At 37.2% G+C, this 26,205-nt stretch overlaps 2 protein-coding genes across 2 annotated transcripts in view; one reads left to right on the top strand and one right to left on the bottom strand.

The window, feature by feature from the left end:
* The first annotated feature begins 121 nt into the window (after positions 1-121).
* Positions 122-3,535, top strand: LOC100892903 (putative carbonic anhydrase 3). Its single transcript, XM_030995603.1, has 5 exons — positions 122-263; positions 587-676; positions 1,505-1,568; positions 2,132-2,292; positions 2,817-3,535. The coding sequence occupies exons 1-5, from the start codon at positions 126-128 to the stop codon at positions 2,952-2,954; spliced, it is 591 nt and encodes a 196-aa protein (XP_030851463.1). The 5' UTR covers positions 122-125; the 3' UTR covers positions 2,955-3,535.
* A 1,772-nt stretch (positions 3,536-5,307) lies between these two features.
* The window catches only part of LOC100893903 (nipped-B-like protein A), a 48,317-nt gene continuing 27,419 nt past the window's right edge, over positions 5,308-26,205 (bottom strand). Inside the window, 23 exon segments of the mRNA XM_030996962.1 lie at positions 5,308-8,381; positions 8,803-8,910; positions 10,446-10,685; positions 11,773-11,874; positions 12,578-12,752; positions 13,272-13,386; positions 14,044-14,167; positions 15,508-15,654; positions 16,427-16,630; positions 16,975-17,082; positions 17,515-17,650; positions 18,079-18,133; positions 18,785-18,851; positions 19,751-19,948; positions 20,361-20,518; positions 21,067-21,160; positions 21,625-21,765; positions 22,276-22,524; positions 23,268-23,420; positions 24,333-24,467; positions 24,987-25,133; positions 25,406-25,504; positions 26,096-26,198. Of these exon segments, the coding sequence (XP_030852822.1) occupies positions 8,319-8,381; positions 8,803-8,910; positions 10,446-10,685; positions 11,773-11,874; positions 12,578-12,752; positions 13,272-13,386; positions 14,044-14,167; positions 15,508-15,654; positions 16,427-16,630; positions 16,975-17,082; positions 17,515-17,650; positions 18,079-18,133; positions 18,785-18,851; positions 19,751-19,948; positions 20,361-20,518; positions 21,067-21,160; positions 21,625-21,765; positions 22,276-22,524; positions 23,268-23,420; positions 24,333-24,467; positions 24,987-25,133; positions 25,406-25,504; positions 26,096-26,198 (3,121 nt within the window). The 3' untranslated portion in view covers positions 5,308-8,318.

Raw genomic sequence — 26,205 nt, 5'->3', positions numbered from 1 at the left:
ATACAGTTGTAATTAACAATAACAAACATAAAAATAATCAAATGATAAATTCATAAAATGTATTTCCATTTAAAGAGTGATTATTAAAGAAATTACAATTTTAATCTCTTTCTCAAGTGGAGCTTATGTTGGAGGGCAACTATACGATCCGTGGAGGAGGACTTGGGGGCACCTATGTAGCTGACCAAGTGCACTTCCACTGGGGTTTCTCCAACGAGCAGGGATCCGAACATGTCCTGGACCGCAGAAAATATCCCGCAGAGGTAAACTCGCATGCCTGGTCGGATAAGATCATTTCGAAAGCAATTACTTTGTATCCAGTGAAAAAGGCGTTACATGAATTATTATTATGATATGTATTCTACAGCTATCAATAATTATACAGATCCACAACAGCGTTATTCAATGAGAATGTCGACCTTGGCAAATTTATTTTGTCTTTTAAAGAAGTTTTTTTTTCAGATGCTATCCACCCGCTTCGAAAATGTATATAATTATTATTCCTTTGATAATATTTGTCTGTAAACATGTGTTGGATGTATTTTGATTAATATTCCTTCACTATTTTGACTTTCGTTTTGAATAGATGCATATTGTTCACCACGAGCAGTCGTTAATAGGAGATAGTATCTTTCATACACCAGGCGGGGTAGCAGCAATCGGTGTCTTCATCGAGGTCAGTACCTACAGTGGTGATTTCTTTAACAGTTTTTAATAGTTTTCCATGTTTCATGTCACCAAAAAGTTCTAAATTTCTCAATAATTGTCCAATTTCTTTAGATCTGTTAGACTGATTGTTCTGCTTGTATCAAAACAAGGTAATGCTCCCTATAATACGAGCAGTACACAGTGCTTACCTTTACAGGAGGCAAGCGAAAGGAAATGGAGCAAAATTTCCTCAAATATTAATCTGATATCATAAAGATTATTGTACTTGAACAAATTCACTTTTTTATTTTCGTGTGCCGGAAGTAATCGGAAAAGTGTCAAATTGCAGGTTTTAGGATTGTAAAATTAAAATTAAAATTGTTATTATACAATGTAAGCAAATGTCTTGACACATTAGGCTTTCGTATTCATATTTTATCAGTTTCTGTTCAATTTTTCTCTTGTTAGTTCAAACAAAGAGTAAAACATTAAGGATATTCCTTTGTGAAATAAAAAAAATCACTACTCAAGCTTTCCAATGATGTTGGCGGCTTCGAACCTCGGACATCAAAAGTAACAGCACACCTGTAGATTTTATTGTGCAACCTTAGAAAACGGCAACTGCTTGAAATTATTTGTTGCCGACTGGGACTCCAGCTCTTCAAACTCCTTGGTAATAAGAATCATTTCAATGTATTTCAGAACTGTTGTCTTGTTATGAAATCATTTACCCCCCCCCCCCCCCCGGCCCCCCTCCTGCTTCGTAATCCTTAACCATGTTAATACCTCGATCACGTAGCCCTCTGTGATTCTGTGATTCTGTAATTATTTCACTTTGTATTTTTTTCCCTCGAAGATCGGTGAGAAGAACGAAGCTTTTGAAAAACTAGTGAAACACCTAAAAGAAATCAAATTTAAAGGTAAAGTAAATTTGTATATGTTATTCTCTTTACACAATTAGACTGATTGGAATGATTTAAAACAAATTTGATGGTTTCATTGTTACAATCACAAGTTAAGGGGATAGCCTAGCTGTAGAAGGTGTGGGGACGTTTGACCAACGCCATTCAATATTTTCTTCGGCAAAAAACACAGCAAAATTTTCATAAGCTTTTCTCAAATGTAAAATACGACTTTATTGTTTTTACTTATTTCACCTGCTTTTATCGTTTTTAGGCTAATTCGCCATAAACTACATACGGAGCAACGAATGCCAGACATCTTGCAATGATTTAGTCGGTTCATTCTTTGAAAGCTCCACTGCACTACTTATAGCTACTTACGCCCTCTATATAGCAAACAATGTCTAATCGGTGACCGTTGGTCCCCCAAGGTCCCCTTTTTCTAATGTTAATTGAGAGCTGATTTGATGAGATAAACACCTGTCAGTGACTATGCGCGGAGGTCTTATCCCTCCTGGCCAAACTAGTGCAGATAGGCTTTAAACATTATTTTCATTAATCCTTTTTTCACAAAACTTTAGACGAATCACAACTTGTGACCGAACCTATTCGACTCACCGAGCTTTTCCCTAAGAATCGAAGCCAGTTCTACCGTTACATCGGCTCCTTAACCACGCCCCCATGCTATGAGGTAGTCACGTGGACAGTCTTAAAACAACCAATCACAATATCTCGGGAACAGGTAAGAGAGGGCGCGCTCTAAAATGATGACAATTCAAAGTTAAATGAATTTTATGATCGCAATGTCACACGATGAAATGTGTTAATCGGGCAGCAACAAAAATGTTGATTGTAACCCGCGAGCTACATTTGACCAAGGGTATTATAGCTGAACTGATAACAAATCAGGGGCGGATCGAGGTTTTTCTATCTTTCTCTTTCGGACTACTCCTTTCTCTGTGTTTCCTCTATATCTTTCTCTGTGTTTCTCTCTCTCTCTCTCTCTCTCTCCCCATGCATCTCTCTAGGCCTATTATGTATCGGTCACTTTTTTCTCCTCTCTCTCTCTCTCTGTAGTTCGAAATGAGGAGGGAGCTAGGAAAGTTCATTTCATTTTTTTTCTTTTCGCAGGCCCTTTGATGGGAGGGAGGGACAATTGGCAACTACTCCTATGCCCCCTTCCAGTATTTAATTACAACAATAGCCCCTTGTTATCTCTGTCTCTAGTCTCATTCCTCACATCTTTGTTTTTCCCTCTTCTTCCAGATGTCTGCATTGCGTGGTGTTTTCGAGACAACCCGCCACGCCTATGTTTACCGTACTGAGACACCCATATTGCTGCAGAACAACTTCAGACCTGCGCAAAGCATCAACGGTCGCGACGTTTACCGGTGCGGATTCTGAGGGAAGGCCGTCGATGGACTCGATTGCGTTTCTCTGCAATAGTTCACAAAACGACGTAGTACAAAAACACACTTTGAAATGAAAAGGTAAAACTTACCTATTTCAACAGATGAGGGATTACGGAGCTAGCGCCTGGACGTGTTATTTTCCGCCATAGTAATCAGCATTGTCACCATGTTATAGCAACGTTCTTGATTGTAGGTTTCATTTATGACGCCTATATGCCGTCACAAAGAAAGCAATTTGTATTGTCAATAAAAATTATACTCGGAATATGCCATTGTCACGTTCGCACATGACTGTATTTCAATTAGTGATACACAAGGTTATTGAAATTTGTATTTTGCTCTGGAAGTTATAAAAAAAATACCCTCCAACTTTATTTAGTAACTCAAATATGCTTAATCCAGGTCAAAACAAACCATACATACATTTTTAAATCTAAATAATTATTCCCTCCTTCAGATGCAATGTATCCAACATCAGCTCTGAAATTCTTCATTCTATTGATAGAAGAGGGTTAAATTTGGTTTATCATAATAACCCAACAACTGGACTCGCTCAGTTATGATCATAATTATGTTAACAACAAATAATACATTATGTCTTTACCTGTTTGACATGAGGTAATAGAAAAAACTCGCTATGTATTTGTATGTATATTATGCTGAAATTTACTATCTGTGTGTTGATACTTGATAGCACAGATGTCGAGCAAGCCTAGCTATAGCATACTCCTTCTCTGTTAGGACTTTTGTTTTTGTCGTGGTGATTACTCAATATGTGTTGTACATTTACATCCTGTACATAGTTTATTTGTGACAAACGTTGTTGTTGTTGTTCTCTCTCTCCCTCTTTCTCTCTCTCTCTCTTTCTCTCTCTCACTCCCTCACTCTCTCTCTCTCTCTCTCTCTTTCTCCCCCTCTCTCTCTCATGTTCGTAATGTAACCAAATTTAATGCACAAATCTTTGTTATGTCCCTCGTTACAAATTATTTCATTCACTTGTTATAAATAATTGTAGTTCAATCATCAGAAAGTGAATGGAATACATTCCGTGTTGTTAGGTAGGACCAAAAAAAAAAAAAAAAAAATCCCATGACTAACCTAAAAAAGCTGACCTTACCCCCCCCCCCCTCCCCCCCCCCCCCCCCGACGAAGCAAAATGTCAAATTTTCAAATTCTGAGAGACCAAAAAAAAAAAAAAGTGTCCTCTTACCCTCGGTTTAGAGTTTAATCTGACCCAATTAAGTTAAGAATTCAGTTAGCGTAGGATATTGACCTTGGGGCACTTGTGGTCGGAGCATGTGTTGAACAAGGTTCTAGGACACCTTCTTCCCTGGACATCCACCCCAGATAACCACACCCAGCCAACTACCCCCTAGGGCAACCATCCTCTAGGACGACTACCCCCTGGACAACTACCCCCTTCGACAACCATCCTCTAGGACGACTAGCTCCTGGACAACTATCCTAGGGGGTAGTTGTCCGGGGGTAGTTGTCCAGGGAATAGTTGTCCTGGGGGTAGTCGTCCTAGAGGGTGGTTGCCCTAGGGGGTAGTTGGCTGGGGGTGATAATCCAGGGTGGATGTCCATGGTGTAGTAGTTGTCCGGATACGGTTGAGCAACCCTCAATATTTCTGGCTGTACATTCATTTAACCCGTCATCTTTTGTACATCTTTGTATCAGTTTCCAACAGTTTCGCTAATGAAAATATCTTGTCGTTTAAAAGAAAAAAAAATGTACAGCCTTGTAATTGCTTTAACATTTGTTTAATTATGATGCGATGTAATAAAGGTAGTCATTGTTCAAACTAGAATCGAGCCGATTATTATTTTGTATTTATATTTTTTGTATTCATGAGGAAATTTGATTTACATGGAAAATTATAATCAAATCAATTTATCAAAAAAAGAATGGAGACCAATGGAGAGAGATAAAGAAGAGAAATGAGAGAGGGAGAAAAAGAGAAAGCAACAGATAAATGTACATACATGTAGCTATAGAAATTCATGGAAAGAGAAAGAAACAGAAAGACAGATACCCGGTAGACATAGTAAGTGAATACATGTAATAAAGTATTTGACTCTAATACCAGCATATCACTAGGTGACCATGCATAGATTATGCTCAGGGCTTTAATTTGTCAAAAATATAGGGTTAGCATCAGGGCTGTGATTTGGGTTAAGGTTAAATTCAGAGTTAGGTTAGGGTAATTTGATATAATGCTGGATCAAGGGGTGAAGTTAGGAACTTGGTTAAGGATAGAAATTTGTCACCAGAGGTGAGAGCCCATGGTCATACCATCCTTCATACACCACCCAAATACAAAATAAGACTCAATGACACTTTGATTTAGTAACACGTAAATAACATGCTTTTAATAACATTTCAACTGAATCTTTCTTTTCAGTCCAACTACCAACAAAATGACCTTCTTTAGAACAAGTTTAATTACAGACAGTGAAAAAAAGGGAACAAAAGTATTTACTTGGAAGTACTACAAAAACCTTTGTCTTTATGTACAACCTGGCTATTTACAGAACGAGTAATCGAATCAACAAGTTTTTAAAAAATCATTGTGCTTTCCCAATAAATACCCACACTTGGCCCGATGATAAAAATCAACTGTCTATCAATAGCACATATATCTAACTTGATCACAAATAGGATATAAATAAATCCCAATTTGTACACTTTTAACTCTCCTTTTTACAGTTTTTTTTCTTTATACAATCAATTTACAAGAAAATGCATGTTGATTTAACATACAGCGCAACTCTACATATCTTTGGAACCTATCGATAATTTTGATTTTCTTTTTGAATGAACAAATATTACAAGACACTGGTGCCAAAAAAAATCCTTTCTTTATTCAGTTCTTATGATGACGTTGTACCTTAAAGAATATCCTACAAGTAATCTATGACCTGGTCTTTTTGTTGTCATTCTGGCGGTGTAACTGGGATTTAGCTACAGAATTATGGTTTATGAGATGAGGTGAACTTTTGGCACTCTACAAATCTAAAGAACCAAATGTATACACTTAATCACTTTTTCATCGACCATGTCACAATGCTTATCAGTGAGTATTTTGCCTAAAAGTCGGCTTGCAAAAGTAAAAAGCTTAGATATAATCTGAATAAGATTTAAGACATTTTACTTAGCCAAGCCAAATGCTAAGTAAAATACTTGCTTAATCTGCCTTCTGAATTGATTACGGCCCCTGGGACTTGAGCTACTACCCTTTCCTGAATACAAACCACGAGGATAAATTGTCTGTGAATTTCACAACCAACCAATTTTCATTGAGATTTATTGGTTTTGGACATAACTGAGATAAACAGCACAAATGTGTACGCAAAACCTTTGCCTAGTTCAGAGTGATTAGACACATGTCTTCCCCTTCCTTTTCCATCACGATATGAAAACGCATCATAAAATTTGTCTTCAGCATTTGTATTGGTAATTTCACCATTAGCGGACACCTAGACAAAATCTGTAAATCTCATAAATTACTTTCTTGTACAAAAATATGATAACACTTGAATAAGATTTCTCAATTTTACTCATGTCCATCATAATCTCATAAATATATTATTTTGCAAATTGAATATGGTTTGTTTTCCAAAATCATTCATAATAAATAAATTCATGAGACCATCATTTAAATCTTAAGGCTGTTCCTAGTCTGTTATTCTTATTTGAGACTGTGAAAACAACGAATTCAAGAAACGCAATAAAAGGTAACATTGCAAATATTGGTCATATGTTAAATTCCACAATTGAATTACCATTGTTTATTCCTGAAGCTGGGAAAACTGTTTGGCAGAGACAAAGAAAGGCTCCCATTCCATCACAAAAGTTGAGATGTGAAGTAGAAACTTTATATATTAAGGTTTTTTTCTTTCTTCAGAACACTACCACTGTCCTTTTTTTTCTCCCATGTATTCAATTATAAATATATTCATTGTTTCAAAGAGAAAATGTTGAAACAAAGTTTTATGTGCTCTTCATCTTTTAAAAAATCTTTTCCCAGCATCCAAGTGACTCACTTCAACCTTTACTGATGTCTTTGTATTCAGTGTTTTCTTGATTTTGTCTGTGCCAAATAAAATAACGATACTATTCGTGAAGTAGTCGAAAAGAATGCATTACTTTTCATTTGATTAAAATAGGGGGACACAAAACGTGTCCGAATGAAACATCAACTTGCAGAGATTGGTCTTGAAGTCCACACTAATTGGGAATGTTTTGGATTGATCAGAAAGCACCATGTAATAACGGCTAAGTAAAATAAAACACAAGCAATACAGACTCTCATGCAATACAACAAATAATATCCAAAACAAAGTTAGAGATAAAGAGTTACATATTTCATCTTCAACGTATTAAGAGTGCTGCAATGAATGAAACCAGCTAATCATTTACTTTCTTGGACTGACCGTAAGTATAATATGGACCATGTCAGACACTGTAGCGCAAATTATTCTTTGCAGTCAGTTCCTTCGATTCCAAGACGAACTGCAACATTAATCTACTCAAAAAAATAATGCATTTTTTCAAAAATAAAGGGACAATGAATCATCTTCCTTCCATATAAACAGATACAGCCAAAACAAAGCCATGGATTTTGAAATCATAACAGAAAAAAGCTATGTAAATTTTTTATAGAAGTCTAATCAAGGTGACAATTTTTTTAGCAATGCAAGTATCTAATTTCCGATAGAACAAATTTCTTGTCTGCCTTCATTATGCACTTCATATCACAAAAAGATAATCGCATGTGACAGAAAAATCTTTGTTCCCAACAATTTTCTGAAGAACGTTGGAGAAAAATCCTACATTTTTATAATTCTTCTTGAAATGGAAAGCAGTAAAGATAGGCCTTGTTGTTTTTGCTTTATGATAATCACAGCAATACAAAGTTTTCAATATATTTTGAATATTTCTTCAAAACCAAGTTAAAGTAAGTAAAGAAAAATGTGAGAAAGTTCTGTCTTATCATATTTGAATATTTCGATTGACTGTCTGCTACGAAATATAATTCAATAGCAGAGAGTAATGAGAGAGAGAGAGAGGGGGAGAGAGAGAAATAGAGAGATAGAGAAAAAAAGAGAGAGAGAGAGAGAGAGAGAGAGGAAGAGAGAGAGAGAGAGAGAAAGAATAAAGTTTTGTTCCTTAACATTGTAGTACGTTGAACCCTCAGAGATGAACTGAAACACCATTGTTGAAAGCATATGGGACATCAATAGAAATACGACTTCCTCTGAAGTCCATAAATCCAGGACATAATACGTCTACATCCAGAGTTGGGGCAGGTTACCGATCTCATCACTCAGCTTCCTCCTGAAGATGTGATGATTTACCAGTCTGGGTCCCCAGAGTCTTCCTCCTCGTCATCGTCGTCTTCGTCACTGGATTCAATGTAAGGAGAGGGAGTTAAGGAAGTCATAGAGAACATTTTTGCGTGTGCAATTAAACAATTTTCTTACTTAATTAAGATTACTTACTTTCACAATATTTTACTTTACTTAATGATTTATTTAATGTATCAGTCATCACCATCATCATCATTATACATACATAATTTTACTTTACTTTATTTACTCCATCAGAATAGCAGTGCCCATATCTTCATCCCGCTAGACAGGCGAGACATGATTCATTTTCCTGAATAACAATTCTGTAAATTAAATTTTTGCTCTATGTGAGGAGACATCTCTTTAACAAAAAATAATCAAACTTGATACATTACAGGATAAATCAACATTTTAAAAAGTATTTAAACAGACATCTCCTACGCAGAAGAGCCATTATGGTGAATGCTGGTGTTTGTCAAAGGATATTCTTCTCCTGCGTTTCTTCTGTGGCTTTGCTTTCTTTGCACTCGCTCCTCCCCTTCCTCCTCCTTGCCGGCTTCTACTTCTTGCTGGTGTTCGTGACCTCGCTCGTGGCTGATGGGAGAAGTATAAACATAGGCAATGGTTTTTTACAAGTACTGGGGGGTGTTTCACAAAGATCCTAAGTTGATCTCTAAAATGGACTTAACAATTATGGAAAGCCGCTAGCACCTTTGAAAATATTTTGTAAAAGATATTTTAAAAGGCATAAAATGTTGTTCCAAATCATGAATTCATATTTTCTTTTTTCAAGGATATTTCATGTTCTTGATGTGGAATTAATAAAAAGTCTGAAATACTTTAGTTTTCACCTTTTAATATATATTTTTTAAAGGCTACAAATGGCTCTCCATAATTTTTCAGTCCAACTAAGGATCTTTGTGAAACACCCCCCTGATATTATACAACAAACTGAATAAATTACAAGAATCCACTCGCGAAATGACATGAGCATTTACTTTTAGATAAACTTGGTGCATTACAAATCTTATATACAATATCTTATAGACTGCATTTTTGTTTCCCTTGAATATGGTTCTTCATTGAAACCTATACATAAAGACCACTTTTCATGTCTCCCTTGAGCGGTCTTTATACGCAGGTTTCAGTGTATAACAATTATATTCTCATAACGACAGAAAATAACCTTTCACGTATTCAAACCATAATGAATCATCACAACGAAGAGTCATAATACATACATGCCAACATTTGAAAATCAGAAATCTGTACAAATTATGCTATTTAAAAAAAAAAGAGGAACAATCCTAACTCTCCTATTCAATACTACAGACAAATTTGTACAGGAAGAGGAACACCTGCATTAAAATGATAATTATCTTCTCCCAAAAAGAGGAATGTTCCTCTTTAATCTGAACAGTTGGCATGTATGAATAAACTCAAGCCAGTCGTCCTTATTGCATGTTATGCCATGGAGCACATGGTTTCAGTTAATGTGAATATTAACAAGGTTTAATCACTTTGTTCATATTTTTTTAAAAATCATAACCACAGATGTCCTTCATAATAAACGATTTGGATAACAAAAGGGTTCATATCCTATGACAGCCAGTGTACAATATCTATGATTGAATAGTTTTGAGGGGGATATTGGAATGCATTACCTGAGAATATTCATATTGCCCATTTGAAAGAGGGCACTATGGCTATATTGAGGATTTAATGACTGTTTAATAATAGATATATGATGCTTAGAAATATAGTATTAAGTGTTATACAAAGGTACCTACAATCAAACATACTTAATGTCAATGACCACCAAAATAGAAAGATCATCCATCTAAGAGCGACATTTTATGTTTCCCCTTGAACACCGATTTTTTTGTGAATTGAAGGAACCTATACATAAAGTCCACAACACAACCTTGAGTGGTCTTTTTTTACTCCATGGAAGAACAGAGCCATTAGATTAATGGCTCTGAAATGGACTATTAAACCATTTTATCATTCTATTATTGTTATATAAGTCTTTGATTTTGTTATATTGTGTTGTTTTTTATGATGATTTTCGGAAATAAAACAAATAAACAAACAAACAATACACAGGTTTCACTGTATTATCATCCTACCTTGGCAACAGGTACTGGTGATGGTATGCTTTCCTCTGAGGATTCGTCATCTTCTGCAGAATGTTTCCTCACTTGCCTCATCCTACTGGGAGGGATGTGGGGTGGTTCAGGCGTCTTCCTGGCTGCTGCTGGGCTCGTCGACACGAGCCCTCCTCCTCCTGCTGGTGTAGCCCCGGCGGCACCATTGTGATTGGTTCCTTCCTCTTTAACTTCTTCCTTAACCTCACCATCCTCACCAGCCTGTCAAGAGGAAAAACAAGAAGTGATTTGATTTGATCTAGGGGGTATTTCACAAAACTTGTCATCAGTGCCGAATGATAGTTTTTGTTATAAGCTACTGAAATCCTTGCTTCTGATTGGTTAACAGCAGCTTCGTCAATGATTTTTGTAATTTGTCATAGAAAAAAGGCTTTGTAAAACGGGTCCCTGATTTGACTTGGGGTTTTGATTTTGATAATTGGAACAACTGCAGAAATGCCCATCTCACAAGTAATTTTAATTCTAAACCCTAACCCTGATAACATCTTAAACCCCAAACCATAACCTTAACTCCAACCATACTTGTATCCCTGACCCTACCCTTCACCCAAATACAGTGTATTAAACAGGGTGCGGAATTCTGCAGTTAAATTGACTTGGTTCTCATCATGGTCATTTGATAATTGGAACTGCAGAATAGCCCATCTGTCAAGTAATCTAAATTCTAAACCCAATCCTGATAACATCTCCAAACACCAAACCATATCCATAACTCTAACCTTACTTGTACCCCGTACCCTACCCCACCCCAAAATACAGTGTACTTATCCGTTGCGCAGAATTCTGCGGTTAAGTTTTCATCATGGTCATTTTCACACTTGAAGACCTACATGTAAATGACTAGTAAATATATGAACATATGTGTGTTATAGAGAAGAACTGCTACATACAAAACTATTTAGAGATAATTCTGAATAGTTGAAATGTGTCCCACCTACAATTAACAAATTTTATCCCACCAAACAAAAAATACCACCGATCGACCACTGATTTATGTTTCCACCTGGCATTGCTATGTACATTGTCTACAAAACCATTTCCCATCAATTTCATTCCATTGCATCAAGTTAGGGGGAAACTGGAGCACATTATAAGACAAAACAAACATTGTCACAAGAATAGAGACACACAGATACTAGACAAGACAAGAAAGGATGGACAAAATAGTTGTAGGGGATCTGAAGCTGATATTGTCCTCATGGTCCAAGCAAAGAATCACCATAATGTCAAGAATGTTCTTGCTTGTAATGTGATTGAAGTATCAACGATTTTGGAAGAAGAGGCCTACCTGGTTCCGGACTGGAGTACCCGGTCCTGATCCAGCCTTTGGTTTAGCTCCATCCTCCTCTTCATCCTCACTGTCGTCCATCAGTTCCATCAGCTGCTTGAACTGTATCAAGGAATCATAGTAGCAGATTAATAGCATTAGACTGTATCTCATTTACAGGTAAAACAAAAACTTATCAGTCCTTATGATGTTTCTTATAAGTTAGTCACACATATTGTTTCTAAATTTTATACATGTATCTCACATTCATGTAACGTTGTCTGTATAGAGCCACAATGGCATTGATCCATATTACTTTAACATGGACTTAGCACCCTTGTGACCCTGAACAGACGACTTGTCTATCATGTATTCTATCATAAATAATGTGATGCATTAGCCCTGAATTGTTAATAATAATAATAATAATAGAACATGACCTGGACTTCCTCTCTTTGTTGTTGATGTATCTATAAAATTGTACATTATATACCATTACTTTCTTTATTAATAAAGTGATATTGAAACAGAAATGTTTGAATACATTGGTATATGGAAAAAATACCATTTACGAACTCCGAAAACTCTGAAAAGAGACACTGGAAACATGACAGCTCTTGGGATAAGCCACTGTTACAGTAAGGCAGTGTTGGGTTCAGGATTGAGTTTAATTAATATCATGTAGTAAGTGTTAGAAATTAAGAGTTAGAAATTAACTGCAGAGCAATTGTCGCCGGAGAATGCCTCATGAATCTGATTTTAGGTGGTTAACAAAACCTAAACCATTTTAAAAACTTCAATACTGAAAAAGAAAGTGGGCACTTACATCTAAGTACTCCTCCACGATGTCCCTCTTCTCTTGCTCACTGAGAGGTCCTTTAGGCTGGCCCGTCCTGAGGAGATCCAGGGCTCTGGCAGGGTTGAAGTGAACCAAGGACTTCCTACTCACGGCCTTCTCGTACACCTTGGCTGCCTCCGTCGGCGAGTATCTGTGTATTGTGCTGTGAGGGGATTTACAAAGGAATGGGCATGGATAACGATTTGATTTTTGTTTTGTTCATACAGCAAGTCAACATAAGTCTTTGGCCTGTATTTTTATTCCCGGCTTTTCATTTTCTCTTTGAAAAATATGATTGTTTCAGGAAACATTTACACACTAAAAGAAAAATCTATCAATAGCAAATCATTAGCTCTATAGACTGGATTTTTATAACTGACAGGTCTTAAGTAAAGCAGTTATTACCTGAAGACTTCAAAAGATCAGCCCTTGAGAGGGAAATTTATTCTTGTCCTGTTCCATAACAGAACACTCCTTGCTATCTGGTTAGTTGATAGCTAGTTTTTAGGTTGACAGCTTCTGATTCTCAAAGCTTCAGATTTTAAGTTTTCAGAGAGCTGTTACTCCTCTGAGAGACACTAAAATAGCCTATAACTTATATTGTAATCTACGAGTTAAAAGCTTCTGTTAAAATATAATTCATCTATTTCATTTTTCACTTCTGACTTGGTCTTTTACTTACTTGTCCCTGAATCCATAGAGGTCTTTGAGATGCTGCTTGAGTACCAGTAGCATGATGACGGCCTGAGACGCTACACAGCACTCCAGTAGCTGGGTGGGTTCTTCTGGGATTCGCTCTGCAAGGAACAAAAAGATGATTTAATTTGTTTGACAAGTTAACTGATGTAATAATATTTTGCTTTTATTACCCCAGTCATTGGATCTACACTCCCTGGGGAGCATTCCAGCCAGGCGTTTCTTGACGCTCAAAAACTGTTTGACCAACAATGACGGTCGCATCCTACCTATCACATCCTATTAGATGTATTTAAATCTCAAGTCATTACTTATCAGACAAAAACTTACTAGTGAAATCAACGGTTCAGTAGGAGTTAAGATCCCAGGTCAAAATCAAAGAAATCATAAGGTATGGTTCTTATAAGCGTATAAGGTAGAACAGATGTAGAATTAGTGGTTATTTTACTCAACTGCTGAGAAAGCATAAATACTTGTTAGTAACCAGACCACTGCTCTACCAACTGAGTTATCGTGCCTCCTCTTATAAGCGTATAAAAACATAACCAAGACCAAGGGTGGGAGAATTTCAGAAAAAAAGTTCCCAACCCAAAATGACAAAGACGAGGTTACCGACAATCGTAACAATTGGTAGCATATTATCAGAAGTGTAAAATCGCTTTGGTCTTCACAAACCTCTCCCTGGGAGGCCAAATGGCCATGTTTCACTTAGCTTGCACCAAGGGTTAAACCAAGCCTGCTGAGAGGCATGAACTTACCGATGAGGTTTTCAGCATCGTCCTCATCATCATCTTCAAAGATCGCCCTACTGGCTGGTTTGGCTGAATCTGAATTCTGAGATGATCTTGAGGGCGGTCTGGATGGCTGGTTGCGAGAAAAGCTCTGAAAAAAATAAATCATAAAATAAACTAGATGGAACTTCGACTGCGCGCAGTCGAAAATGATGCCTCCGTCATGGAGCAATTTTACAAACCAAAACAGAAGAAATTTTTCAAATCAATTTCAATTGTAATCCATTATATACATATATGACCCTTTGATCTTTGACCTCATGACCCTAAAATCTACTCAGTTCATTGGCTCTGCAAGATGTCCTGAGTTAAATAGTAATCCATCTGTCAGTTCTAATGAGAATGCGTTCACAAGCTATTTTTGCATACATAATGAGCCCATGACCTTTGACCTTTGACCTCATGACCCAAGAATCTACTCAGTTCATTGGCTCTGCAAGATACATACATGATCTAAGTTTGGCAGGAGTCCATCAATCTGTTCTAATGATAATGCGATCGCAAGCTATTTTTGCATACATAATGAGCCGCATGACCTTTGACCTTGACCTCATGACCCCAAAATCTAATCAGTTCATCGGCTCTGCAAGTAACATACATGACCTAAGTTTGGCAGGAATCCATCAATCGGTTCTTGAGATAACGCGATCACAAGCTGTTTTTGCATACATAATGAGCCCTGTGACCTTTGACCTTTCATCTCGTGACCCCAAGATCTAATCAGTTCATCCGCTCTGCAAGATACATACATGACCAAAGTTTGGCAGGAATCCATCAATCGGTTCTTGAGATAACGCGATCACGAGCTGTTTTTGCATACATAATGAGCCCTGTGACCTTTGACCTTTGACCTCGTGACCCCAAAATCTAATCAGTTCATCGGCTCTGCAAGATACATACATGACTAAAGTTTGGCAGGAATCCATCTATCGGTTCTTTAGATAACGCGATCACGAGCTGTTTTTGCATACATAATGAGCCCTGTGACCTTTGACCTTTGACCTCGTGACCCCAAAATCTAATCAGTTCATCGGCTCTGCAAGATACATACATGACTAAAGTTTGGCAGGAATCCATCAATCGGTTCTTCAGATAACGCGATCACGAGAACGGGACGTACGGACGGACGGACGTACGGACGGACGGACAACCCGAAAACATAATGCCTCCGGCTACTTCGTAACGGAGGCATAAAAACAATCACAAATGGAAGGATGGAGTCCTGGAGAATTGATTTATTTTTATATTTTAGGATACAACGCTTCTCTTTATCGTCAAGTATGCAAGACTCTTGCCTCACAGATGTTCTCATTGCATACATCATAATGTCTTGGTGCAATAAATTCTTGTCAAAGAAGCATCAAAAAACCAACAATCAACAATCAAAGAGAGAGAGAGAGAAATAATACGGAAATAGTGATTATTACTTACATCTTTGAAAGACTGTAGTAAGTTTGCTCCTGATACAGAGACTATGATTTCTATGTGATGCATAATGAAGAGAGGTTCATCTTGTGCTGCGTATGGGAAAGATGACAGGTTGTCAGCCACAAACACCAGCAGCTTCAGGTCACTTTTCTACACAACAAAAGAACATACAAGAGAGATGTAAGGAATTTTGTTGGTCTTAACAACTGTGATTATCCCAACTGGCACCAAAGTCTTCTCATGCTCGACTATCAAAATAGACCCCTTAAAAGAAAGCACATACCACAAAATATTACTAACAGCAGGAATTGAACAGTTAAGCAAATATAAACTGACAAAAGTTGGTTATTAATTTTTTTGGTTAAATTCCATTGAAGATGATGACAAATTTATCCATAAACATGTAGAATACACCATCTATAAATGTTTTAAAAGGTAAGGAAAGCTTTCCTGTTGCCTCCCTTCACAATTGATATTCCATTCAATCTTAATATGCTTTATATTGTCAATTTCATCACAATAGGTGTGTCTTGGAAGGACAGAGTTTCGAACTTGGTGTTGCATCGAGCTCATGACAAACGGGTGCTTCAAACGAGAGAGACAGAAGAAATGAGGGGAAGACTTCTTAAAGGCTTTCTAGATGATTTAATCGCAGAATGTGGAGCAACATGATATAAAACGCTGAAATGGATGGCTCAAGACCGAGGTACTTGGAGAGAGACTTGATGTAGAATTCTGATTGGGTCATTGAATCTGTCATAAACTGACAGATCACTATTGATGATGTATGTATGTATGAATCATTGCAGATGTGTAGTTCACAGGCCTTTACTCAAGTGCACACATATCATATCTGTCGTAGAAAATACAAGTTCATGAACTTATGACCTTAAGTTGAATTAATATGATTGTCTGAACTCACCACATGCTCATCAAAGAGACTGAGTAGACTGAGAAGAATGGCTCTCCGATGTGACCTGTTGGACCTGATCATTGAATAGAGATGACTGCAGAGGGCATAGTGATGGTTGTCCGTCTCCCTCATACCACGGATGTACTCTTCTGTCTCAGAGTTGAGCAGCTCCTGGAGTTTGTAGGCCATCTTCAGACCTGCCAAGGCCTTCATCTACAGAGAGAGCAAGGGGAGAGATCCAACAGGCATTACAAACCCAGACGATATACATGGTCTCGCAAGATATTGCAAGACCCCCATTGATTGTCAGCATCACAATCATTGTCAATATCACTGTCATTCTAATCATCACTGTCATTTTAAACGTCACTGTTACCATCATTGACAATGTCACAGTTATCATCATTGTCAATGACATTGTTTTCTTCATTTTCGTTGTAAATGTCACTGTCAGTGTTATTATCGTTATCATTGTCACTTTCATTGTTACCGCTATCATCATTATCATTCTCAAAGTCATTGTGAGAGATAACAAGTCAAAACAGTGCTCTACTTGCCTGTATGAAGCCTGGATATCTTCTGTCTATGTGTGTCAACTGCTGGTCAGCTTTCACTCTGATGGCAGACTCTGGGTCACTCCCCATGGCAACAAGGTAAGGTACACACTGGGTTGGAAGAAAACGTTAAAATCGGTTGACTAATTATTTGAAATGAAAATGTATTTTTAAGTGAAATCGTACAAATTTGTGTTAATGTATTGAAATTGTGCAAAAGGTTAAATTGCTTGTTCATGTAACAATTGTTCTTGAAATAAGCATGGCATTTTTAGAAAAGTTGTCAAAATTACTTTTTCATTGCTGATCAAATGTTGATTATGGAGTTGTTTGGATTAGAAGTTACAAACAAAATGAAAAGATATGCTCGAAAATCACTACACCGCAAAGAAAAAACACAACAATTCACCTGAAAATAAACAATGACAAATTGGAGCCTTATACATTTGGTATACTATGAAGCCAGAAACAGAGAATTGGCAGGATCTGAATGCGGAAAAAACTGAATGCATCCATGCTTGAAAGTAAACTAGAGGTAGTTACCTGAACAGGATGAACTAGACCCTGTCCTAGCGTTAGAACGATGACCTGTAACGATGCCATCCTGACCATGGATTGCTTGTGTAGCATGCATTCCATCACTTGCTTCAGGTACATCTGCATTACAGAGCTGCTCATTCTGTAGATGGGGATAAACAATGTTACACATTTTCATTACCATCATTATTTATCAATATAGACATGGTCTCAAGGAACTTTTTGAACTGTACATGTTTTAAACTTTCCAATGGTATGTGACTGTTCCTAGTAGAATACATTTCTAATTTCTACAAATAAGCATTTTGCCCCATTTTACATGAAAAGGCCTATTATTATAATCACCACATAGCCACCATCAACACGACCACCATCACTTGAATCATCACCATGACCACCACCATGACCATCATCATCCTCATCAACATCACTTTCATCATCATCATTATCATCAACATCAACACCACCATCATCAATATCATCTTCACCACCACCACCACCATCATCATCATCAAAGAGCATACACTCCCTACACAAAATGAGTTTCTAGAGGTAAAGTTGTTTACTTACCCAGATTGTACATCACCCATCTCCTTCAGGTCTTCCTCTTTGGCATGTGCTTTCCCTGAGAACAGATAATACGAAATAAAGACTTTTATTGACTGAAGAGCAAAAGACAGAATTCAGAAAGTAATCTTTTAACATTCAAATGACATCCTCGCAAACCAATGATTCAGGTCTCAATTTCCAGCATAAAAAATGTGCTTTATTTCGTACCCTTTTTACAATGAAATGAAATGTGTAAAAAGCGGTAGTATCTCTACTTCCAAGTTCTATACTACATCACCGATTGTATCAGCAATAGATTTGTCACAATACACAGTTTTAGGCTCCTTATAGACGCGCTTTGTTACTGCAAGAAAAAGGCGCTGTACCGAATACTCTGTGGATCGGATTTATCAAATACTCTCATATCAGTAGAAGAAAAAAAAAAATTACATAAAAAGACTCTTGAGAAAGTTTAACACATCAGGGTCGTGTTTCATAAAACTTGTTTTCAATAGCAAAAGCTAAATTTCTATGACAGACTTGTTCTCACAAAGCCTCTCAGCCAATCAGATGCCACAATTTTAGTAGCTTAAGAATAACAGTTATTGTAACTTGTTATTGATATCAAGTTTTAAGAAACGGGACCCAGGTGTGAGTGAGGCTTAATAGAATCCATTCCAAATGAAATGAATAAGGAATGTGGTCATGTCAAATGAGAGGAACTTACATTCTGCATCTGCTTGTCTCATCCTCTCATCCTCTTCTACGAGATATAAGTGAAGATTTCTCACCACCTGAAAGAATATGAAATAGAATACTAGAAATGACAAACTACATCAGCAACCTTATACAAATGAATGATGAATGGCAATTTAACGTTATCTACAAGGCCCAGCTTTTTTGGGGTGATGTCACAGCCCTGGGTAGGGTAAAGGGAGGATAATTGAATGCAAGAAGGGTATAGCACAAATTAAGCTCACAGCACACTACACGATTTGACAACTACATGTATCTGATTGTGGAAGTATTTGCAATAGCATTTGATGTGAACATTCAAACATGTCAAATGATAACGATCTGAATAGTAATGAATGAATAATGAATAATAGAATCTAAATTTTAAGGATTTCAAACTTTTTCAGAAAACAAATCATTTGCTAGAAACAACTAGTTAACTGATGCAAGACACTGATGTAGTGCACTTCACACAGTAACCAATATTGGGGTTTACAAAAGGAAAGAAAGTAGTGAACTTATTCAACCCTTCACATGTCACGAGTGCTAAAACTATGGAAAACAATTGACGTTCAACCAATCAATATCCACTCTAATTGAGCTGCACAAAAACTGTTTGATTACATTGAGCATTATCTTTACAACAGAAATCTCAAAAGAAGTGGAAAGTAGATACTGGAACCGTTCGCTCCAAAAGAAAATATGGCAAATAGAGAGATAACAAGCACGGACAACTATAAATTGTCAGGGAGAGAAGAGACTCACTAGGCACAATTGCTTGACCGATATGTTAGGATCTGTGAGGACTTTTCAGTAGAGGTCATTGGATTTCATTTAGCATTAACATTACAACAGAAATCTAGAAATCAGTGGAAAGTATAAGCTGAAGGTAAATTTGGGAAATAAAGAATTAATAAACATGGACAACTATAAATTTAGATGGAGAGAAGAGACTCACTAGGCACAATTGCTTGACCGATATGTCAGGATCTGTGAGGATCTTCCAGTAGAGATCTTTGACTTCAGTGGTCAGCATGAAGTCTGCATGGCGATTGCACAGGAACCCCAGGCCGCTCAGAGCCTTCAGCTTGATGTCTTCATCCTCCCGGTTGCAGAAGTAGAGCAGGACGTCAAACACCCTGTCCCTCACCGGTATCTGGGGATGACAAAGCATGAAGGGAAATGTATTCATTATCCAGCTTGTCCACTGTAGAACCATTACGACTACATGAACATTTTCCAATCAATAAGAAGCAAGTCGATAAGGTGAATCAAACTGTTGTGCTTCTAGGACAGTTGTTCCAGGCTTCATTTAGTCACATACATAGGACTAGAGTTAGGGTCGCAATTAGGTTTTAGGTTAGATTTTAGTTCAGAGTTTTGGGTTAGAGTCAAGGTTAAGTAATGGGTTAGAATATCAGGATAGAATTTCAAACCAAATATCAGGTAACATGATACTTTTGAAGTAAAGATGTCTAACATATTGCTGAATTCTTAACCTCAAGACAGTGAGCAAATGCACCGCTCATGTTAATTCTTCTAAAAGCTAGAATCTGAATATAACTCACCTTGGGTGACGATTTGGAGTGCTTGAGCCCTGCATCGAAATCAAAGTGTTTGCAGAAGAGACCGACGGTGAAGAGAGACCTGAGTAAGACTGGCTTGTTCTTGCTGATAGGGCTGTCCGAAGTTGAGTCATGGTCTGTCTTCATCTTGGCTAGAATGGCTGTTCCACAAAAGAGAAGAAATCAAATGACATTAAAATCATGGTAAAATTATGATTGAATTATACTCATTAATTACGTGACTACACGTTTGGGACAGGAAGAAGAAGACTCAATAGAAATTCAATATTTTGAAAGCAAAATGGGCTTTAAGAAACAGGAGTCCACCTATTAATAGCCTCACATGAACAAATACAAATATCTTTTATTGGAGAATGAAAAAGAATTATGGTACAAGATTCACCTTGTTTAAAAAGTGAATTATATTCTAACCTGCACATGCCAAGATTTATGTACAAAATCTGTACAAATCTATAGTGTAGTCCCACATGTTGAAATACATTGGGGCATTGGACTCCAAATAGTTCAAGACAACCTGACTCTGGCTTTAAGAGTCAAATCTGTTTTGACTCGGGCCTAGTTACTTTATTAACTTCATTTAAGTACAATAAGCTGTTCCTTCATACAACTTTAATTCTCAAGTTTTTTCAGTTCTTCCCTTGGAGAAAGTAATGTAATGATGCGGAGTCTTTACACAGAGAACACTTACTAAAGTACTTTTGAAAGCAGTCTCTGACTAGTCTGTAGTTGTGAGTCACCCTGTTGACTATTGCCCCTAGACAACTCACACAACTCTGAAGCACCTGTTTCAAGAAAAGATAAATAAACATGAAAGTTAAAATTATTAAACATAGATTTTTAAAGGGCATGATCTTGGATGGGGGATATGCGTAACTAATGAATCTAGATGGTCAATCTAGACGACAATAATAAGAATGAATGTCCATCAAACAAAATTGATAAAAGATCAAAACTAAATGTATGATTTATTTAAATGGCAAACTTACAGGGAATTGCTTTCTATCATTATAGGTATATCAAAACATTTGAGGCCATATTTAAAACTGCAACTCATTCATGCATATTTTCATGAACTTTGTAAAATGCAGATTTTCATCAATTTTGTACAGGGTTCAGATTACGGACGGATTTATCTTGCAAAAACCTCACTAAAAACAGAGATTTCTTACAATTTTCAAAGTTTCTTTGTTGTTAAAGATTTTTATCTTACTTACAGTATTCATAAGAAAACGTGTTATTTTCTCACCATTTGTCCATGTTTGAGGATGAGCCTCATCATGTCTTCTTCCAGGCTGGCCAGAAACACTTCACTAGGATGGTCCATCAGAGGTACAACCATCTCTATGATCTTGGCAACATTGGAGATCACCATCGTTTCACGTGCCGTCTAGGATGATGATGATGATGATAGAGATAATGATAAGGATGATGATGGTGGTGGTGATGGTGGCGATTATCATAATTATGATGATGATTATAATAGCATTCTGTGCCCTTCCAAAACACTTTGATATTGTGGCAGCCAATATGAGCTCAGAATTCTCTTTTTAAGGTATAAATCCGTTCAGGTGGGCAACTCAAAAATGTTGTTTGTGTGTAGGGAAGGGGGAGGGGGGATAAGCATGTTAAATCTAGACACATCTCAGTGATTCTGCTCTTGGGTAAAGATTTCATAGCTAAGTGTAATCTGTTTGTTTTATCAGGGCTTGATGCTAAACATGGGTCCAGGACACCCTGGCCTAAAAAAAAAAGAATCACTCCAGAAAACTAAAGACCACTAAAATTGCAATCCAGGCTCCCATGAAAAATTAGCCTTGAAGCCCTAGTTACAAGTAGACATGTTGTCTAAATCTTCATATTCATCAACAACCGCAGAGACAGCTAACTAAATACTCACTGCCACTTTTGTACTGAGGTAGGGTTGAAGAGTGGTTGCGTGAGCCACCATCAGCGTCGGCTTGACCTTGCTGAAGAGATACAGGGTCTGGAGACACGAGACCAGTCTCCTGCTGTTGGCCTTGCCCTCCTCCGAAACCTCGGCGGAGCCCCTCTCCAGCCGAAGCACGTGCTCCACCAGGCAGTCGGTCACCTGCATACACGCCTTCTGTACTGGCTTGTAGTGGGCGTCCACCTCACTTTTCAGGAGCTGCAGCAGAGAAAGATGGGGGAAAATTTGTTCAGATTGTCTAGTGAAAGAGCTTTAACATGATGCAAGAAATGCAATCCATTTTGGTTCGTCGAAAGTGCTTATAATATATTTATATTCGACTCTAAATTTGATATGAACAGGTAAAGAGCAGTCAATAATTGTACTTTTGTAATCCTCTAAACTGTTTTAATGGCCATGAAAAAACAGCACCTCACCCATCTGATTTTAAACCGGATTTACATTGATCTCAGGGACTAGCAATTTTTGGAGGATTTTTTTTTTTTATCAACAACAAAAAAATCAGGGGAAAAAAATATATAAGAAAACCAATCAGGAAATTCTCAGACCTGATTTCAAGGAATAATTCTGCCCAGGTACCTCTGTAACACTTCGGGGAGAGTGGCAATTTTGTGGATTAATGACTTTCCAAAAGATGGGATTCGAACCTTAAACCCTTGAGATTGAGAAGTCAAGTGAATAAACCACTATACCACAACACCTCCACAGAACCACTATGAATCATGCAATATCAGCATACAATTTACATAGTTTAATAATTGTCACCCAGAGCCATCTATACACAGAGTTTGGCCAACCCGGTTTGAGTTGGTCACAACATGACGACCACTGCTTTGTTTGGCAAGCACAAAACAAAAGAATATACGCCATGTTGTGACCCAGTGAAACCAAGTTGGCCAAACTCTGTGTATAGATGGCTCTGTTGTCACCAATCTACTTACATTTGTAAGGAGTTGTTCTAGCCAATCATAGCCTGTATCTTTACTTGCTGCTACCACTTCAATGATGTTCAGAGCTCTCTGAAGCAGCAGGTTCTTGTTCTGATTCGGCATCGGGGTGAACCACATCTTCTGAAACGTCTCGTTGACCAATTTCTGCAGATAACAAAAACAGAACATTTTATCTAAAATAAATTTATTATCATATTAGATTGATGTATTTCTCTTGTAACAAGAAATTGGTTTGAAATCTTCTGAAACTAATTTCTGCTGATAATTCAAACACAAAATCAAGTAAAACATCAGATCTCATAGGAATATTTCTTATGTAATTAGCATATTTTATGTATTTCTCTTGTAACAAGAAATTGGTTTGAAATCTTCTGAAACGGGTCATTCACTCATTTCTGCTGATAATTCAAACACAAATCAAGGACAGATCTTGTAGGAATATTTCTTATGTAATTATAATTTAATTGGTGTTCAATGAAGGGTATGAAATGAATTACTTTTGTATCTCACCAGTGTAAGAATATTTCATTGGTGTATTTTTCTCTCAATTCAAATATAATTAGTGTCCAATACAAAGTATTTCAAGACATATTTAAAAAAAAAAAAAATGTTTTAACGGAGGAGAAACTACACAATCTGTATTATACAACAACATGGAAAACACAAAGACTCCTTCACATCAGCCGCAGTAATCCACCACAGTTTGTGTGTACTAAATAAGTGGCAAGAGGGGATTAAATAGGTAGCTTCGTGCAACAAAGGTCCCAATAGTAAGCTGTCATAGTATTTTGTGGCATGTGAACAAGGCTGAAGAAGATGTTCTTGTTTTAGGTAAAGAAGGCCTAGAGAATCTTGCTTTGACAGGGAAAATTGTGGGAAGGAGGAGTAGGGGAAGAAGGAGGATAGTTTGGATGGACAGCCTGGAGAAAAACAGAGAGGAGTGAAGGAACTGGAAGTGGTACTAATAGAGAAGGGCTAGGAGCTGAGGGTTGTGGAACAGCATGATCGCCAAAGTCAATCGATAAGGCACTGAGAGAGAGAGAGACTTGTTCCTACCTTGATACCCTCCTCATCGTTGACCCTCCTGATGATGCGGACGCAGATCTCTGGAATCTTGGAGAATTCAGGTTGATCAATGCAAATATCCCTGAGAGTCTTGATCACCCGTTTTCGCACGCTGATTCCAGTGTCCTGTTCATGGGATGAGAGCACGGAATTAAAAGAGTTAGCTGATACAGAGGTACCACTTGATAGTACAGAACAGAATATAGCTAGAGTATTCAGAAAAGCATATCAAATTTTGTCCAGGATAACAAAATAATGTTCTGGGCCCCCGTCTTATAAATAGTTGCTCTTGATCCAAATCAATCGCAAGTCCTCCAATCAATCTCAAGTCCTCCAATCAATCACAAGTTTGCAGTCTCCTATCTTCTGTGTACATAGTTGAGATTGAAATCAACTGCTAATAAGTTGCATCAATATCAACTCTCTATAATAGTCAAATGATTGATATGTGTTAGGAACTGTGAGGAAGTAATTACAGTAAAACCTGTCTTTAAAGACCACTCAAGGGAGATAAAAAATGTGGTCTTTGTAGACAGATGGTCTTTCTATACAGGTGGTCACTAAAGCAGGTTTGACTGTAGTAGTTTCATGTAGCACATAAGAACTGGGCTACCACCACTACTACTTCTGCTACTGCTAACTTACCAATATTCTTTCGATGAGCATTTCATAGTACTGATCTGTAAGCTCAGGCTGCATCAACACGAACCTTCCTACCAACTCCACTGCTGCTTCCCTCACACTGGTTGACTGATCCATAAACCGACAATGAACCGTCTTCTGCACATCAGCCTAGCAACACACATAAAAAGAGAAAATTACATAATAAGAAGAAGAAGAATTGAAAGTGCTTATCTTCCACATAAAATCAATCAAGGATTTACAAAATGTGTAAACAAGCAATTATAAACATGTAACATTCAATAGGAAGTCATGAGTCGCTTCTTCAAATTTTTGTAATAGCAGATGTCTTTCCTGGGCGACATCTACTATTGGTAGATAATTCTCTTTTTCTCAAAACACTCTTTTTCTTTAAAATCATTCCTACAAAGCAAAATTCTTACCCTGGCCAGTATTTTTGGATCTGCGGCTACTACTTGTGATAGGCACTTCATAGCTCTCGTTCGGACTGCGACTGCTGTTTCATTCAATACCCTCAAGATCTGAAGAAAAACAAACAGGATTTTCTTTTACCTAAAAAAACTTGATATGGCATTAATTTAATATCCTTGTCAAGGTCAACAACAAAAAAATATATACATTTTTCTTTCTTAGGTAAATAGACATGGCACTTGTTGTAATGTTTATTCAGAATATTATGTATAGGTAAAATGAAATGCAATGTACAGCAGCATAAGAATACATTCAAATGACTTTTGTTTGAAAGTAGTACATCATTTAATACAATTACACATGGATCTGCATTTGTTATAACCTTTCCTTGGACAAATTGGAATATCACATTCGCTAATTCACACTTACACTTAAAGAACAACTCATCGAAAATCATGAACGCATGCTGCTGGCCAAATGCACAAAAACATTACTGGGCAAAAGCAGGAAGGCAAACTTCTATTGCATCACATATTTCATTATCTTTGCTTGAAACTTTACCATATAATTTAAGGTAACATTTTCTTTTAACACATAAATGATCAACGTTTTTGCTGGAAACGCTTAGTTTGTTAGTAATGTTTTAAAACAGATTAACCCATGAATTCAGGCAAGGATGAGAGCTTCGAAAAGATACTTACTTGTGTAAGATAGATATCAAAACTCTGTGAGAATGGTCTTCTTGACGCAAGGTACCTCACTACAAAGGCGGCACTCTCGTACGTGATGATGTTCCTTCCTTTCCTGTATG

Source organism: Strongylocentrotus purpuratus, unplaced genomic scaffold (genome assembly GCF_000002235.5).
Source record: "Strongylocentrotus purpuratus isolate Spur 01 unplaced genomic scaffold, Spur_5.0 spur5_scaffold_3, whole genome shotgun sequence".
Taxonomy (NCBI): Eukaryota; Metazoa; Echinodermata; class Echinoidea; order Camarodonta; family Strongylocentrotidae; genus Strongylocentrotus; species Strongylocentrotus purpuratus.
This window is presented reverse-complemented; position numbering and strand designations above follow the sequence as displayed.